Genomic DNA, 20,057 nt, shown 5'->3' on the forward strand with positions numbered 1-20,057 from the left:
TGTGAGTGTGCAGAGCAGCCAGTTTAAACAGACCACATGAAACAACACTCGTACTTGTTGCACTTGATAGATGAAAAATTTAGATTAGTATATTCTCAGGTTATAGAAGATGTAGAATCGTGAAAGAACATTTGTATAAGTGTCCCCTTTCTTGCGCAACAACTCTATGATTAATATGAACGTGAAGCACACCACCACCAAAACTATTCTTTTACTTTCCTTCCAATGTTTACAAATGAAAGTAGCCACAGTTACTGCATTTTAAATGTAACAAATATGCCTGCACATGAAAAATGTTTATTAGACCTGAAATCTACATACAGAATGTCTAGTTTGTGTATTCCTAATATGGCATGGAGTAGTTTGGGACCAATGTAACCACACGTTTACATGATCAGTCCTTGCTGATTTTGTCACAAATTGTTTAGTATCACTGCCGTTTCTTATTTAAGGTATTTCAACCTTCCTTTAACAGCCTTTGAAACTTGCCTTCACCAGTCAGTATCATTTTTCTATATATTTTTTTCTTTGGCAGAAGTTATCAACTATACCATTACATTTCCAAAGTGAGTTTATCATTCAATTAAAACTGAAGTGTTCATTGCTAAACTAATTCTCAGAACAAGAAATACATTAAGAGTAAAGTATCTTCTCCACCATACTGGAGAGTAACTCTCCTGTGTGGCATGAATAACAGATAGCTGACTATACACCTAATTTAAAAGTTTTCTTTGAAAAAGACCAAAAGATTGTTTTGGTATACCTTAATAAAATCATGATTTTGTTCAGCCAGTTCTGGAAAACTTGGTTGATTGCACATAGTCTGCCAGAAAGAATGCTACAATGTATCTGTGTTAGTTACTTTGGTAGACAGTTTTTAAAAATAGAATATTCATTTCCAAATGGTCATACAGCAAGCCTTTTTTTTTTTTTTTTTTTTTTTTAAGTAAATTCATATCCTTTCAACTTAATATATCACCTTGTAAAGGTGAGATTTGTTGTGACAACAAAGATATCCATCATAGCTAAAAGTGTATATAATTCCAACTCAAATGTTAGCACTGAAGTTCTTGCAGGGTGAAAAATAGGAAGATGGAAAAAGCCAAGAGCCTTGCATCATTTTGCCCTATAATCATTCTCATTTGCTTGATATAACACTGCTGTTCCTCAGTAAAAATCTGACTTAGAAATTCTAACTGAATACTTGTTAAGTCTTGCTTATTTGCTAAGTCATCTTATAGCAGATATCTAGTATTTCACATTATTTCTAATATTCTATTGCTAATGTTTATCTAATATTTTACATAAAATTTGAAATGGCTATCACAATTCCTTACAATTTAGTGACGTGTATTTGACTACCTATGTTCTTTGAAGCTTGTATTCAAAGCTATATTAAAAAAAAATATTGCAGAACTAGAACAGTAACTTGCAACTCTGCTATGAAAAGCAATCATACATCCTTACCACTTACCTCTTCAGAGAGCTCCCCAAATACTGTCAGAACGTCTATCAGGAGGCTTGCAGTATAAAAGGACTTTATCATGTTTCTATTAAAAAAAAAAAAAGAAAAAGAAAACACTTTGCTAACTTGGCAATGTCATCCTCTTAGGATCATGTTTTAATGGTTTAGATTACACTGTCTTGTATTAAACAAATCTTCCCTCATTTCTTCTTTTAATCTGATGCTACAGAACTTCACAATGTTAAAATTCAGGTACATATTGACTAATACCATGCATACCATGCAGAAAGTCTTCAATATTTTTTCAAGCAGAACATGTGTTCTACACTTAGTTTCTAGTTTGGAATGTTCAATACAGGACACCCGACATCCTGTACTATCTTTAAAGGGCCCAGCCAAATCATTATCATGCTGTAGTAATCTCTGTAAATCAAACAACATCATGCATTGTCACAACAATTTTGATATCACTGGACAGTAAAAAATATAATATGCATGACGGCAAGTTCAATATTAGTCTGAGAAGGCTAATTAGAAGGCTTAACAGAAGGTGAGCAACCACTTAAAGAGCACAAGATGGAATATACCAGTGGAGTTAGACACAGAAATAGTAACACTTGGAGTTTTCTGGAAGATGAATGCATTAAAGCACAATTCCTGCTTATAGTCAAGTTGAAAAGAGTTTAAAATTCAAATTTTCTGACCAATATCTTAATTCAGACAACAAAGCAAAGATTTTCACGTACTTATGAAACTGCCCAGCTCTGTCTTCATTGTCTGCATACAAAAACATCTTCAAAGCATAATTCTCCACATGAGCAGAACCAACAATATCCTGAGTAATTGCTTCATTATCACCAAATTGCTTTTTCATCTGAAAAAAGAAAAAAGTTGAAAAAAATACATTCATTACCTTATTAGACCCTAGGACTTCAATCTAATTCAAACACAAGAAGCAGCTGCTGATTTAGACAAACCTGAGTACAATTTAAAAAAGAAACCATATGCACTTCGATTATTTTTTCAAATCTCTACCTTCTAACGTAACAAACACTAAAAGCAGCATGCCAGAGAGAAGATACACTCTTTTGGAGAGAGAAATGTTAAGAATAAGTAGATCTTAATACTATCTTCTAGTAGAAAATACTTTTTAAAGAAAAATCACCTTAAAAACAAACACAAAAACATACAACTGTAATATTCTGAAGGAATATCTGCAGATATTTTCCCCTTTTTATCCAAAAGACAAAGCACTCTGAAGCATGCACTGCAATTCAACACAGCTCAATTGATAAAGTATTGCATACATTATTAAGGTACTGTAGATCAGAGTGATTAAGCATCTTCTTTCTTATAATATATTTCACTGCAGTGCATTACATCTTTCACCAAGTTTGAGCCCCACCTTAACTGGTCTAGTGACTTATGGATTTACTGGAGTTTTCAGTCTAAGCAGTGTACTGCAATTGAAAGACCTCTTTTCAAAGATGCTGGAGTACAAGAATCCTCGGGTTTCCTAATAAAAATCAGTAAAGCAAATAATCCACTAACAGTTACAACAGGTGGACTTACAGCTTCTGAATAGGCTTACTGTTTGCACATAAGGAAATCTCAGGTTATCCTTAGAGAACAAAAACAGGAACACCGCATGATACTAACCTGCAGCCTTTATTTTGCCAAAAGATTTAAAACCAGCATCTGAATGGCTGTTATTTTTCACTTTGAATGTGTGAGGAAAATTTAATCACACAAGCTACATTTCCATAATATTTTTTACCTTGCTGCCAACTTTTTAATACACAGAATATTTTTTTAAAAATTATTTCAGTAGTGAAAAATAAACTTTCTAAATAGTACTTCAAATCTGCAGACTTGTCAAACTCCTACATATTTTTCAAAAAGTATTCATTTTACAAGTTATGACACACATGAAAAACAAAAGTTATACTTTGTAAACTGCAAGATATACATCTGAAATGAAATACTGAAGTTCACAGAGAAATCAAATTGCTAATATGTATTTTACCAGCCTATATGCATACCTTACGCTTGGAAAATAATTTATTGCCATACTTAATCTAGTGTTCAATAGAGATAATTTCAAATGCACAAACGGCACTCAGATACATAAGCTCCTCAAAAATTCAAGTTAACCAAGTTATTTACTTCTGAAATTATCCTTCAAACATCTGAATTTGTGATTGAGTACAGTAGTGCCATTTTTTTAAAACTGTGATTCATAATTTGACCCTAAAATCAAGCAAAATTGTATTTACTAAAATTAAACCATTTAAATGAAATAGTTACCTATTGAAAAAACAAAACAATACAATCATAAATAAAAATATTTCTGACTGAAACAAGCATATTATATCTAAAATCACTGTATTTAATTAATTACACATACTTGAAATAGTATGAAATTGCCTGCAAATTAACACACTTGGTAATTTCGAGATAAACCTATATTGATTTGTTCTTTGCTAATAAAAAATTCAGGATCACTTGTAAATTTCTGTCTTAACCTCTAAAATAATTGTGGCGAACCACAGAAAGCTGTGTGAACCATATAGCACAGACCTGTAACACTCCTTTGTGCCCCCTGGTGGTACGGGTAGACTGACAATGTTTGCTATTAAATTACTGCAGAGGCATTCACACACCAACTTACCAATACACTCAAGCTTCCTAGCCCTCAAATACTGTATTACACCTGCTTAGCACTCTCTCCAGTCTTCCGCCACCTGGCTACATAAAAGGAATGTTGATACCCTAGCATCAGTTGTCACAGAGAGAATCTTAAACTGACAGATTAACCTGTGGGTTTTGCTGGTTTTCTATTTTTTCCAAATTTGAAACAAAAGGGGTAACTGCACACTACAGACAGATTACCGCAGTACCACAAGGGATCCAATACACCTTCAAGAATCCTTACGGAATGAAGGTGAACACCTTTCAGAGAGCATAGGATTTTATCTTATTTTACCTTTATCATAGAATTTAAATCTTATCTCATGCTACCTCTTCCCTTTTCAGCATGAGAACCGGACCCACTAAAGATGTCAAAAATTGATGCAATAACACACCAAGTCACTGTACACAAGATTTTCCATTGCTAAAAAAAATCAGTAATAAAACATAACATGAACAACAAGGTACGAATACAAGGCAAATGGTTCAAGTCTCATTTTTTCCCTTGAAGAAATGAAGGCTGTTACATTATTTTCACACCAATTCTTCAGGTATTTCTATGGTTAGTTTGTGGATGGAATCATTAACACTGAACACAAAAAGAAGTGCCACTTCATTTTTCAGTGTTACTTTCTGCTTCCAAATGAGCACTTAAACCTTAAAATCCATGCTCTACTTCCTCCCAGGCTATTGAAAACTACTCTACAGAACAGGAACACAAACAGTTCCTGGAATTTAAACCATCTGTACAATGACTACCTTTCTTACCTTAACTCTGTTCTTTTTAAGACTGTTTGCTTTTTAATACTACCAGGTCTGCTCAAAAGAGCAAGGCATAACTACCTCTTAACCACAACAAGTAAGACTATGCTTACAAAAAATTATAGTACAAGATCCCTAATCTCTAACAGAGGATAACATCAAAAGTACCTTTATCTTTTAGAGAACATTAAAAGAAACTCCCAGGATACAACTTAGGTCAAAGATTTGAAAAGCAGTAAGGACTAAGCTAATCACTCCTACAGCATTACAAATAACTCTTACAGACTTCAAGGAAAGGCAAATCAATAAAAAGGTCTCCAGCATATATTTCATATTTAATTATGATTTCTCATGATAATATAAAGTATCATAATTCACATTGTCTAATCAAAATCTTATGGTAAATGTCCACTGCATGAAGCTACAGTTATGCTTATGCATGCATATATATATACACACACACAAATACACACACACAGCTTTATCTCCTTCCAACCCTTCTACTGATTTATGACAGACCACTTAAATTCTTACATTAAGCCTGCATACAGAACAGCTGCTTCAAAGAATGATGATAGAGAAAAGACAGTATTTACAGAAGCTTAAATAGAAATTAAAATAACATCATGAATAATTTTAAAGGACAGCAATAAATTATACTTACAGCTTCCAACTGATCCATAAGCTTAGATAAAAATTTACGGCATTCTGGGGTTTTACTATCGATCTTCATGCCTGTTTGCATTGCATACAAACGACCTTAAAGGAAACAAAACAAGAAAAAAAAATTACGTATCTAAGGCAAAACCCATAGCAATTCACCCCCCTAATATATCTGAAAGACAAGCTCATAAATCCAATACTATAGTGCTACTGAGCACTGACAGGTAATTTGAGATCTACTCAATCTTGGATAAATACTAGGAAATATTTTTTTCTAAGATTTATGCTTTATTTTTCACAATGAGTATCTCTGCTCATTTCAAATCGATGGTTGTATCACTGTAAGTGCTTTTCTAAATAATCAACACGCTACAATGCAACTCTCTAATACGAGCTTCAAGTTGATTTTTTCCCTAAGTGTCCACAAATAGTTTTCACACAACTCATATATAAGTACATAGTGTATGGATATACCTAAAAAAAGATGAAGTTTCCTGTAGCAGGAACTAGTAAACTTTAAAACCATTACTTTAATAAATGGAATTAACAATCTGTTGTACCCACATAAATGCATACACATCATCAAAAGGCAAACAAGACACAAATCTGATCTTCAAATCAGACAAAACAGACTTTATTAAACTTTCCCTACAAGTAAAGTTTACAGTTCTTTTGTGTGATCTTGAAAAGCTTATGATTACTACCCTCTGGTTGAAAACAATGAACAGAATTATCAAAACCTATGAATTTCATATATATACATGGCAAAACTTCATATGCTTTAGGAAACTGTGGATGTAACCAAACAACTAATATTTAACAGAATTACTACACGCAGAAAGGACAACGGACAGAAACATTCAGTAACCCAATGGAGACAGTAACATTTTTCCAGAAAAACACTCTATTAACTCTCATTTCTGACCATCAGAGGTGTCCTGCAAAACACCTTCAAATGCAGAGTGGAAGATCTATACATTTTTTAACTCTCCTGAACATTATCATGAACATTACAGCATATCCCAGTGCTATTTAAATTTAACGAGTGTATCTAGGTTTTAACAAGAGTATTTCCTGTTTCGTGTACAACTGATTATTCAAACCAGACAGAGCATATATATATATATATATATATATATACACACAATATATATATATATATATACACACACACTCCGTATTTAGGACTGCAAAACTGACACATTTTTGAATGTTAAAGCTGTTGGACTGCCCAACCATTTAAAGACCAAAACAAAACAAAAACATACACCGAAGTATGTTTTCTCTGTGTCCTCTCATGTCTCTCTGCTCTTGCATACATATCTGATAGAACAACCTAGCAACTTTCTATTTAAGTTTCCAATGAAGGATGAGAGAGAGTGAAGAAGGGGGAGATGAGGAGGGGGTGTTGCCCTTTATGTCAATGAGCAGCTGGAGTGCATGGAGCTCTGCCTGGGATGAGTATTTAAGGGTCACTTTCTCAAAGTTCAGGAGCAATGCATCCCAACAAAGAGGAAGTCAGGCAAAAATGCCAGAAGGCCTGCATGGATGAATAAGCACCTCCCGGACAAACTCAAACAAAGAAAGGAAACCTATGGAGGATGAAAGCAAGGACAGGTAGCCTGGGAGGAACACAGAGACACTGTCCAAGCAGCCAGGAATCACGTTAGGAGAGCTAAAGCCATGACAGAATTAAGATCTGGCCAGCGATATCAAGGGCAACAAAAAAAGCTTTTGTAAGAATGTCAGTGATAAAAGGAAGCCTAGGGAAAATGTTCACCCTCTCCAGAGGGAAACAGAAGACCTGCTTGGTTACCTGGGATATGGAGGAGACGGAGGTACTCAATGGCTTTTTTGCCTCAGTCTTCACCAGCAAGTGTGCTAGCCAGCCAAGGCACAGAACGCAAAGACAGGGATTAGAATGAAGAACCACTCACTACAGGAAAGGATCAGGTTCAAGACCAGCTAAAGAACCTGAAGGTGCACAAGTCCATTGGACATAATGAAATACATGTACATACAAAGATCCTGATGGAACTGGCAGATGAGGTTGCTAAGCCACTGTCCATCATATTTGAGAAGTCATAGCAGTCTGGTGAAGTTCCACTGACTGGAAGAGGGGAAACATAACCCCCATTTTTCAAAAATGGAAAAAATGAAGACCTGGGGAACTACAGGCCAGTTAGTGTCACCTCTGTGCCCTGCAGGACCACGGAGCAGATACTCTTGGAAACTATGCTAAGGCACATGGAAAATAAGGGGGTTACTGGTGACAGCCAGCATGGCTTCACTAAGGGCAGATTGTGCCTGACAAAGTTGGCAGCCTTCTATGATGGGGTTACAGCATTCGTGGACAAGGGAAGAGAAACTGATGTACTCTACCCGCACTTGTGGGAAGCATTTGACACCGTCCTACCTAACATCCTTGCCTAAATTAGTGAGATGTTGATTTGATTGATGTACAAGCCAGTGGATAAGGAATTGGGTGGATGGTTGCACCCAAAGAGTTGCAGTCAGTGGCTCAATGTCCAGGTGGAGACCAGTGACGAGTGGTATTCCTCAGGGGTCAGTAATGTGACCAGTGCTGTTTAATTTCTTTGTTGGCAACATGGACAGTGAGATTGAGCACACCCTCACCAAGTTTGCCAATGATGCTAAGCTGTGTAGTACAGTCAATATTCCGGAGGGAAGGGATACCATCCACAGGGACCTACCTGGATAGGCTGCAGAGGTGAGCCCGTGTGAACCCCATGAAGTTCAACAAGGTCAAGTGCAAGGTCCTGCACCTTGGCTGGGGCAATCCCATGTACAAATACCGGCTGGGAGAATAATGGATAGAGAGCAGCCATGAGGAGAAGGATTTGAGGGTGTTGGCCAATGAGAAACTCAACATGAGACACCAATGTGCACTTGGAGCCCAGAAAGCCAATCATATCCAGGGTTACATCAAAAGAATTATGGCCAGCAGGCCAAAGGTGGTGATTCTCCCATTCTGCTCTCATGAGACCCCATTTGGAGTGCTGTGTTCAGCTCTGGAGCCTCCAGCACAAGAAGGACATAGACATATTAGAACAAGCCCAGAGGAGGGCCACAAAGATGATCAAGTGGCTAGAGCACCTCTCCTATGAAGACAGACTGTGGTAGTTGGGGTTGTTCAGCCTGGAGAAGAGAGGGCTCCCGGCAGACCTTCTAATGGTCTTCCAGTGTCTAAAGGGGGCCTACAAGAAAGATGGAGAGGGACTCTGTATCGGTACAGTGATAGGATAAAAGGTATTAGCTTTAAACTAAAGGAGGACAAATTTACATTAGATATAAGGAAGAAATTCTTTACTATGAGAGCACTGAACGTGGTTGTCCAGAGTGCAGTTGCCTAAACTGTGGATACCAAGTTGGATGGCTTTCCCAAACCATTCCATGATACTATGAACAACCATATAAAAGTCTACTCTGAGTCAAAATTCAGGAATGAGTAAATGCTATGAACAACTAAAATAACTGATGCAGACAAATTTTAACAAAAATTGTATTTGTTATGTAGTTATGTGACAACACTAAAATTAAACTAATTACTGATATATACGCTTAAACTCATTTATCTTTATGATCCTGTCACGTTAACATTTAAATTCTGAAACTACGACATGTAAATTTGAAATTATATTGGAAATAAATCCAAACAGAGAGATAAAGAGATCTTTATTTCAGGAACTCAAATTAATTTGAGTTTACTGCAAATTAAAGTCTCGTGATCTTACGTTCGTACTTAGTCTTCAACTAAATTGATCTTTAAGTACATATTTGATTGCAAGCTTCCCGGAACACGTTTCATGGCATAAAATCATAGAATATAATACATGCTCTACCTATATGAACACAGACATTCTACAGATTACTTATGTCATCTGAGCTAAGGTTAACTGTGCTCCACCTGTCACAGCAATGGCATTTCTGTATTGCACAACCAAATACATAGAGACATTTACCACACCTAGCCATCAAACTGTCTCACATTTACCAGCATCACAAGGGAGAACTCCTGCATCTTATTAGCTGGCAAAAGGTCAAAGCACACTTAAGTTAACTTAGCAAATTAAAAGAGTTTGTGGCAATCTTTAAGAACTTTCAAAGTTCAGAATTTTTACATGTTCACCTCTTCACACACAGTAATAAGTTCAAAAGGAATACTGCATATCAAGAGACACGCCTCTGATGACGCAATCACTGAGGTAAGGGCAAAAGCTTTTCCTCCTTTCTCAAGAAAGTGGTGACCAAGATTATGACTCTTATGTAAACTACTGTTGATGCTTTCCATTCTTGGAAGTGTTCAAGGACAGGCCGGATGGAGCTTTCAGCAACCTGGTCTGGTAGAAGATGTTCCTGCCAACGGCAGGAGGGTTGGAATTTGATGATCTTTAAGGTCCCTTCCAACCCAAACCTTCATCATATAATTCTATTAAAATGCTGCTAAGTACATTTTGGTGCTCTAGTCAAAATTCTGTTTGGAGGTTGAAAAACTATTATCAATCTTTCGATTCATTATGCAGAAATAAAATGAAATAGTTGAAAAACTGAAAGAATACAGAATTTCTGACAAAAGCTGAATAGGACACAGAGGAAATAATATTCTTTTTGCCCCTACCGACAGTACTGAAATAAAAATAATATTCTTTTAAAATTTTGAATTTTTGCTTTTAAAATTATGTGTATAAAGAGCAACGGACAAGTAAATACGAAAACACTAATCACTGAAGTTGTACTTACTGCATTTTGACCTAAATACCTTACCTTGTAGACAGTGACGAAGTGCTCAGTTGTTCTACTTTTTACATTTCCTACAAGACTACACTGTTTTCAAAACTACTACTTTTGCCAATTAAAGTGACAGAAGTCTTAAGTACCTTTCACTTTTACATGTAGTTTATCACACAAACATTACTTTTGGTAAGCATAAACAATAGTAACTAAAGATATGTTTTGATCTAGTATAGGAAATCCATTTACTGTCCTTATCCTATCTGACTTACAGCAAATAGGTAAATTCACTTCATTGCTGAATTTTCAGCAGGAGTAAACAAAACATTTTTTCTACGTTAGTATCCTCAGCAAAATTTTAAACTAGTAATTAACGTTCAAAGAACTGTCCTCTATGTTTATAAGTAATCTCCTGAGCAAGAAGCCAACTATTTATCACCTCCAAAATGTTTGCTGTGAAGGCCAAACACAAGTTAAGATTTTTTTTCTCTGTTTCTGAAAGAAAACAGAGAAATTATTTACATTCCTTTAAATACAGCTATCTTGGTTTCTATAATACTGTAAAAGCAATAGAGTGCATTATTACTGTGATTGCTAAATCACACATTTTTTCACATTTTAAAAATACAGCACGTGAATTTTTAAATGACTTGAGATTTCATTTTACATCAAAATGATTTTGGAGCACTTTTCTTCAAGAACCTGAGTTGTAAATGTTTAAAATGTCCTTAATGACCATAGTAATATTTCATAAAACTAAACAACTTGACTTATATTACCATATGCTTGGTAATATTTGATATTAGGTTTCTTATGTGAGAAGCCAAGCCGCTAAAAATGTTGATATAAAAAGACAATGAAAACTACATCGTAGCCGGAAAAATTTCCAAGACTTTAAAGCCTAAACAAAGTATTTGGAGAATGCAGCCACTCTTGGAAATAACTGACCTATAATTGTCATCTCTATTCAATACTGTGAAGATCTGGAATACCTGCAAACACACCAATGAATGAAATTACTTGGTCTTTTTAATCTATATTTACAATCTAAGTTTTTGTCTCCTTTACCCAAACCAAGCAGAAGGAAAGATTTTTAATGTGACTAACAACGGGAGTATATGCAGAAAGTGAAGCACAAAAGAGGTAAAGACTACATCGTGCTTATGTCTAATATTATTAATATTTTAAGTAGGGCTAAAGTCACTTGTAATCTTTTATGCACAAAGACAGGACTGTTTAGCCAATTATTAACTAAAAGAGGGTTTGCTCTCAGTTTGCAGACAGGACATTTATCTTCAAAGTCATAAAGACTTGGCAAGCAATCATTCTCAGAAAAATGTTTTGCCAAGACAACGACAAAATTTATGTCTTGATTTGTTGCCCTTAATCTTTGTTCAGTAAATACTAAGTGTGGGTGTACTGGAAGGAATTATACAGTGAGCTTTACAGAAACTTCTCTGCTTTTATTTATGTCACGTAATACCACGTTATTTTTCCTTTGCTAATACACAGCACAATTTCAGAGCGAGTATTTCGTCTTCAGTATGTGCCAGGCATTCATTCCTAATACACAGTAAGTTATTCCAGATTTATGTTTGGATAACAACTGAAACTCCCCCTGCTCCCATTTTAAACTAACTCTGTGCCAAGTAAAAATACTGGATAACCGAGGTTCTAGCCAGCAAGTATGCACAATACACCGATTCTGTCTTCTCAATTCTGTCCTACTTATCTATCTTGATTTTTCCTGGTCTACCAGGATCAAAAGATTACAGTTCTTTTCCCCTAACACGTATTTAATTTTCTTCCAGTACAGAAAAATAAATTAATAAGAACTGGAATACTTTTAATACTTTTCATTCACATGTTCCACAATTAACATTAAATGGTAACAAAAACATTTCCATAACCTTCAGTCATATTTTGATTCTGATTAAGAACTGAAAGCTTTTTCACTCTGTAATTTATTATTCACTGATATTCTACACCTTCTTCTTCCCACTGCCAACCAACCCACTGGCAGAAAAATGTTTGTTAACTGCTTGTAACAGTAAAACAATAGCTGGAATACAAATGCGGGGAGTAGGGGGACACAAAAACATGAAAATTAGATTGTACTAAAACTACCGTAAAAGTATTTTCCTAAAGAAATCTGCACAGGAAACAAATTATTCTTTCTTCCATGAACATTAACGTATCATACCAATCACATAATTTTTGCATGCATATCATGAATATATGCTATTTCTACATGAAATGTTGGAGGGTCCTATACCACTTCTCCATTATACGATGCTGAAGGAAATTGGCACAAGACAAGAAACATATTAGGCTAGTAGCATCCACTCAAGATCTGAAATTTTCCACAGAATACAAATTATTTATAAATACTTTCAAGTAAAATTAGTTTAAGGAGAAATGCAAGAGAAAAAAAAAATCTTTCTTTCTGAGGAGAAAGGTCTGGTCTGGGATGAAGACAACACAAATTTCACTAGGAAACCCAAAACAATAAAAGGCTTGACACCCTCTTCAGTTCAGATTCTTTTATAATATTCTAAATCCTATATAACAGAATTTCAAGGTTATGTTACATGCGAGACAAACCTTGTCAGGTCAAAATAATCTCAAGAAAAATGTTTTAAGAAAGAAAACTACTGAAAGTTGCAGTGAGTTACATTAAAATTCACCATTATTCCAAGAACAGCAACTTGTAAACAAGGTAAATAATGAAAAAACCCTGCAATTTCAAACAATTGCGTTAATTGTTAAGGTCAGATGAGACAACCCAAGTAAGCTAACAGTATCTATTATCTATGCTATGACTCAGTATTCTATACTTCATGCCATTCTTCACCACAGTTTAAAGACCACCTTTGCTCTCAAAAATTTGAATAAGTGATCTATATGTGGAATCACCACGTTTCTAAACTTTTGCACAATATTTAAACAATCTGTATTTTTAAAGCCTATCTAATATTCTAAAGCCTATTCTAATATTCTAATACAGATAACAAAACATTTATAATTGAAATAGAAGAACTACCTGAACTGTAGGATGTAGTAATTGAGCTCTCAAGAAGGCAAAAAAGAAGGCAGATACTCTTCACTTACGGACAAGTTCATATGGATAAAACAGCTTGTAGCTATTCGAGAGCAAATTTGAAGCATTCGTGTGGAACACCTTCTAGTTAAGTTTCAAGTGGAAGAAACCCATTTTGCGCTCTCAACTACTCTGTGAGGTGAACCAAAGCACTCTAGGTGAGCACGACTCAGATATGTTTCCTAACCTTAACTGCTAACAGCATCCTGCACTGCATTAGGAGAATGCCAGCAGGTTGTGGGAAATTATCGCTCTTTCCTACTCAGGTCCAGTGAGACACACCTGGAGTGCTGCATCCAGTTTTCTGCTCCCCGGTAGAGGAGACATGGGAAGGACCACAAAAATGATGAAGGACTAAGAGAATTTATCATACCAGAAGAGGCTGTTTGAGCTGTGACTGTTTGGTGTTGATGCACGATAGTGCATCAATACCTGACCTGGGAATGAAGGGAACAAAGACAAAGCCAGACCCATCTCAGTTGTTCCCAATGACAGGACAAGTGGCAACAGGTGCAAAATAAAATATTAGAAATTTCACTTAAATATAAGAAAAAAACTTCTACTGCAAGGGTGGTCAAACAATGGAATGGGTTGCTCCCAGAAGTTGTAGAGTCTCCATCCTCAGAGACATTCAAAACCTGCCCGGACACAGTCCTGACTAACCTAACTAGTGACCAGGAGATTACACTAAAGGGTGTCCACAATTCTCTTCAACCTCAATGATTCTGCTATTCTGCAAATTGAAACGTTGACATTGATGCACCCCTTCTTCAGAAGTGCAGCAAATCTCAGGCAGTTCTTCATTCTACTTTCAGAGGTTCAAGTTGAACAGATCCACCAAAGGAATGTGAAATATTTGGTGGAAAAATGCATGTTAGTATATTCACACCATACAACTGAACTTTAGGATTTTAAGATAAATACACACACCTCAGAAATTAAGTTTTAATCTCTGAAATGCACTTTTATATTTTCATTCCTCTCTCTGTCAGAGTAGTTGCTTTTAAAATACTACCTCTGTAATCACCAGCACATGCCAGAAACACTATACAGTAGTTAACATCTTTACTATTTAGTTCTACATACAGCTTGTTCTGAGGTCTGTGGATTTCATGTATTTATCTTTGTTATTCCCATCAGTTCTGCCTGTTCTTCTGTTTCTACAGAAAAACAGTGCACAATGTTCTGAGTACAGTTTTCCTACTGTCACAAAACAGTTTTCTCAGTACATTTTTCCTACTTACAAATCTCTGAAACAAATCAGAGCAAATAAACTAAGATTGAAGACAAAAAAAAAAAAAAAAAAAAGCAATGGAAAAAAAAAAAAAAAAGAGAAATACTTTAAGTTTATACTCATAGCACAATCAGAAAAATTCTCCAGTACATTATGGAGATCTACTTCTTAAATATTTGACTTGATCAATTAACTTCTTATGGGTAAAGAACTGAGTAAATCTATTCTTCAGTACCTGATCTCTAATAATAGGTTTTAAATACTTTGTACTATTAGTAGCAAGCAAAACTGCAAAACTGCTTTATGGCAACATAAGATTATGGTAAATGTACTCTTACAAATGGATTATATAAAACTAGTACAGAAGTATTTAAACCAGAAAGCTACAGAATTTGATTTTAGTAGCTAACTGATGTTAAGAACATTATTTCATGCATTTCAATTCTAGAATGTCACAGTTAAACCAAGTCAGTGAGTATACGCAGAGCCTCTCCAGTGAAATTTAGCAAACATTAGTCAATTTTATTTCCATTTAATACTTATGAATTACATGCATCTTCCTAAATAATCATTCCAAATTAGGTCAAAATGCATCAAGACGAGTAAGAAGTTGAATAAAATAGAAGTTCAATATTGATTATTAGGGTTCTCTGCTCTGAGGAAAAATCATTAGACAAAATAGTGTTTAAGTTGTAAAATTCAAAGGTCATTTTATATTCCTAAAGTTCTGATTCAGGACAGAAGTTCTATTTTGGCCTTCTCCCCCACAATATAAATTATAAAATTATAATTTGTAATAAAATTGTAATTGGTTTGTACTGAGAACCTTGCTTCACTGATGTCTGATTAAACTTGAAAGTAAAAAGACTGTCAAATTTAGCAGATGGGTATTTCCACTATGAGCTGAATGACTTCTGATTCAAGGGACTGTCAACTAGTTGTGGGGGAAAAAAATCACCTCTTTTTCTCTCCTGCTGTATCCCACGAAAACACAAATGTCAACACAAAAGTAAGATCCTTCTGAAATAATTATCTTGCACTTTTCTATTTGAAGAATTTAAGAATTATGGGAGATCTTCACATCTTCTTAAACAGATCCAGTCTACTGATTTCACGTTAATGCTTTCTGATGCTTAGCTGACTATCAAAGACTTTCAGAAGCTACTAGAATCATATGATTTCATGCTGCATTTACTAGATATCCAAACACCACGTGGGTTTTAGGATGTCACTTCGAATATATATTTTTCTGGCAACTCACTAGCACTCTCTCAAAACGTTTGAATTAAAACATCAAGGAGTAACAGGTACAAAAGAATAAAATTAATAGCACTACCAACCATCTTTAAAAAGATGTACTACTGCAACACTACCGAAAGCCTGAAACAACAACTATTAAGGAAAAAACTGCTTTAAACATTAAAACAAAAGTCTTTAGAAGACAGACCTACCTCGCAAACAATGCAATTTATCAAAAAGTAACTTCGCAATATATCTGCCTATGGCACAATTTAGATTTCTTCAACTACTAAGCAGGCCAAAGATTTCTTATCAAAGCCTGCCTCCTTGTGTTTGCAATACAACATCTCAAAGTAGCCAAAGAGTCAAGTTCATTAAAGAGTCAAGTTCATTTAAGTGTTTTTTTTTTTTTTTTTTTTTTTTTTTTAAAAAACAAAAACAAAAACAAGAAAGTTACTTTATTGACCAACAATCACTTCCTTTCCTTTGCTGGGCAACCTATGTAGCATTCTTTACTGGTATTCTCTTACACCTATTGAAACAACTGCCCTTTACTGAACACAGATTAACTACAGTAAGACTATAACAAAATTATGTGAAATGTGGAGTAATAGGGAACAATACAGATTTTAAAGGGAGGTAGTAGAGTATAACAGGCCTGAACATTTTATTAACTATAAAGCATCTCCTAATCTCTTTAAAAGGAGAATAGTGTCGGAAGATAGTCTTGTATGAATTAAAAAATAAGCATGGTATAATTGTTCTTCTTAGAACATAGACTGTAGAGAAACAATTTTTACAGACAAGTAAATTTACAGTACATGCTGTCAGAAACCAAATATATTTTTATTGTTTCTACCAAAAGTTGAAAGTTCTGTTCAGCTATTAACAGTAGCTATGACTAAAAAAAAGTCATTATTTTCATACAACGTATAAAGCCGATTTGATCACATACCAATCTGAACACTAAAAACTGAGTGAAGGGCTTGTAAGGAATGTACAGAACCACAAGAAATAAAATCAGATCTCAATTTCTGTGGATTTTCCACCAAGCACCACAACAAATACCACTTGTCATGCTGCACAAGAGCACCAATGCTGTTCTGTAACATTTGATTTTTCATGTGGAAAAGTACGTGCTTCTTGAAAAACACAAACCATCCCTGCTGCAGCTATCTGTATTGTGTAAAACAGAGCTTAACATCCATCAAATTACATTTTCTTTAAATTAACATAAACCAGCAACACCAAAAAAGTCCTGCTTTCTCTCCATGTTACTGCTATTTATTCCTTGCCTCTGTGCATGAGCACAGCTGTTTAGGTGGTAGCAAACTGGCCTGGCTGAAAATGCCTGCTGTTCCTGTTCACCATACAATTACACCAAGGTTTGCTTCTGAAGTATTTTTGGTGTGTGAATGTGAGACCAGAGACAAACTACAATATCTTCTTGAGGTAGCAGCACTGGTTTATACTAGCTTCAGGCTTCAGATGAACTACATCTAAAAAAAGTAAGAGAAGAAAATTTAAAATGGGATATGCAAATGAAATGTGCAACTGCCATTGAAATTCCAGACTTTAAGAACACACCCCTGCCACCAGCAGATGCTGAAGAGACACAAAATATTAACGTGTAGTAAGTGGTTCCCTCCGACAATTTTATTGCTAAGGCACAGGATGTAATATTTTAGGCTGCAAACACATCTTACCAGAATCCATCTGTTTCTGGTATTCAAATTAGAATGTGGAACAGCTCTTACTATCGGAAACATATAAGTGAAATTAAATTAAAATGCACGTAAATCAAAATCCTAGCCAATATATGTCTGTGTTCAAAGCAACAGTGCCATGAAGATGTTACTATTAGGATGAAAACTTTTGGCTGTGGATGAACCACTTCTGGCAATACACCAAAGCTATAAACACCTTCCTGGCATCTCTGCACTGACAGCTATTCCCATCATATTACCAAATGGCAGATATTCCCCCTCACACGGAGGTGTGCAAGCAGCCCCGTGACAGAACAGGCAGCACTGTCCCATCTCGTGACCACAGGCCCCCCTGGCTGACTGCTGCACCACACCACCAGCCTGGTCCCACGACAGGCGTGTTTGCAGGCATACATGTACAGACAAGGGCAGTGGAGGTGTGCCAATGTGTTTCAGCACACAGCAAGCTTTTCTCACACAATCCATTTCGCAAAGTATGTTATTGGAAATGCACAGAGTTCCTCTGAAGCGTATTTCAAAGGCTCAACAATGAGATGCTTTTAAGTGTTGTTTTTTTTTTTCTTTTCAGTAAAGCATCTATTAAGAAATATTGCTTTCTCTGAACACTAAATAGTATGTGTTGCTTTCAAAACATTACCTGAAAAACATCTTGAACATTCTTTGCATATCCAGTTCTACCTTTTTAGGAAAACCTTTGTTATTTATAACGTGGTAGAAGTAGACATTTGGAACTTTACATTTTTTTTTGACAACAGCCATATTTAATAATTAACGCTTTGGGACCCCATACAATTGTTCCAAAGCCACAATGTTTAAAATTAATGGTTCAGAAACTTACTTCAGGTTCAAAGCCAGAAATAAAATAACGTGGCAGAGACCAGCCACAAGAACATTTCAGTTTAAAATAAAAATAACAATGAACATGTGTTGCCTTTTTTTAATAGCCAGACATTCTGATAAAAAAAGAACAAATAAAAACAAAACTGCAATGCATCTTGACCTAGCTGCTGTTTCCTGTCACACAAAGAACAATTTGTCCTATGTTCTTCCAGTAAAAACATGGCAAATACTACTGAGAACATCCAGGGTTCTCATATGTGGCTATCTGGCTTCTCTAGTGGTACTTTTCTGCGTTAGTTGTGCAATTAATTAATTAATTAGCTGTGTAAATTAGCTGTTCCTGTATAACATGTGAAAATTAAATCCGTCTTCTGACACATTTTTCAGAGCTTTCTAAAGCCTGAACTCTGTGAGTTCATCCTTTTAAAACTAAGACTGTTTATTACAAATCAAGCAATCAGTTCCACCCGTATTTTTTTTTAACGTCTTGAACCCAGGCTGTTGCCAAGTAAGCCCCCCAAATGATGTCCCAACTCAAAAATAGGAAAAAAAAAAAAAAAAAAAAAAAAAGGTAAACAACATAAAGACACATTTCTAGTCAGTGCACTTTGTAACTCTTCATAATCTGTTTGTTTTAGGGATTGCCCAAGTGTGGTGGTGATCAACCGTGACACTAATTGAAGCTGACTAACAGGCTGCCATTTCTTAAACGGCAGCAAGAAGCTTTTAGAAAGGGTGACAGATCAGAACCAGGGGAGAAGATGGGTTTGTCTGAAAGATACATTGCTTCGTGCAGTTCAAGGAAACACAAACAAATGAAACAAACAAGAAGAATCAAAACAGCCTGAAGAAGCGGCAACACGAGCTCGCTAGCAAATAAAGCGGACGTTGCTATACAGATTGCCAAACCCAAACTGCTTCATCCGACACAGGACGGAGAGGAGGGCTTCTCAGCGGCAGGACAACCCTGCAGAGCCCCTCGGATGACAGCTCCGAGCGATACCCGTGGGCAGCACCCCGACACCCCACCGGGCCGGGGGAACGGGGGCGGCGGCGGGGCGGGCCCGGCCGGGAGGGGACGGGCCGGGATGGGAAGGGATGGGAGGGGAGGGTATGGGAGGGTATGGGCGGCGCTGCCCCCGCCGCACTCACAGTAGTACGCCACCACCGGCTCTCGCTTGTCCAGCTCCTGCGCTGTCCGCAGGTGGTGCTGGATGCTCTTGAACTGCGGCGGCAGCGGGGGGAGCGCGGCGGCGGCGGCCATCTCGCAGCAACGCCGAGCGGGCGGCTGCCGATCCCCGACGCCGGCGCCGGAGCCGGAGCCTTCCGCTTCCGGCCCGCTGAGGGACGCGGGGCGCTCCCGGCGGCGCTAGGCCCGGGGAGAGCGGCACCTGCCGGGCGGGAGGCCGCCCGCGGGACCCCTGAGCCGCTCAACCGGGGCCCGGGTGGCTCCGTCCCCCGTGCCCACACGCTGCCCCCGTAGCTCCCTGCTCAGAGAAACCCCCGGGGCTTTTCGTTTTTTTTTTCGAGCGGGGGTGAGAGCAGCGAAAGAAAGGGGAGCTGTTGGAGGAAAGTCGTTCAAAA

General features: G+C 36.7%; 1 protein-coding gene across 2 annotated transcripts in view; it reads right to left on the bottom strand.

Annotated features, from left to right (window-relative positions):
- VTA1 (vesicle trafficking 1) overlaps positions 1–19,821 on the bottom strand; it is a 39,400-nt gene extending 19,579 nt beyond the window's left edge. Inside the window, exons 1-4 of one of the 2 annotated variants that reach the window (XM_084514185.1) lie at positions 19,626–19,821; positions 5,583–5,677; positions 2,212–2,339; positions 1,475–1,550 (exon numbers count right to left, since the gene is read on the bottom strand). In XM_084514185.1, coding sequence (XP_084370311.1) covers positions 1,475–1,550; positions 2,212–2,339; positions 5,583–5,677; positions 19,626–19,737 — 411 coding nt within the window. In that variant the 5' untranslated portion in view covers positions 19,738–19,821. The remainder of the gene's footprint in view (positions 1–1,474; positions 1,551–2,211; positions 2,340–5,582; positions 5,678–19,625) is intronic. The other variant, XM_084514186.1, reaches the window with a different exon arrangement.
- Between the last annotated feature and the right edge of the window lie 236 nt (positions 19,822–20,057).

This window comes from Aythya ferina, assembly GCF_964211825.1.
Source record: "Aythya ferina genome assembly, chromosome: 3".
Taxonomy (NCBI): domain Eukaryota; kingdom Metazoa; phylum Chordata; class Aves; order Anseriformes; family Anatidae; genus Aythya; species Aythya ferina.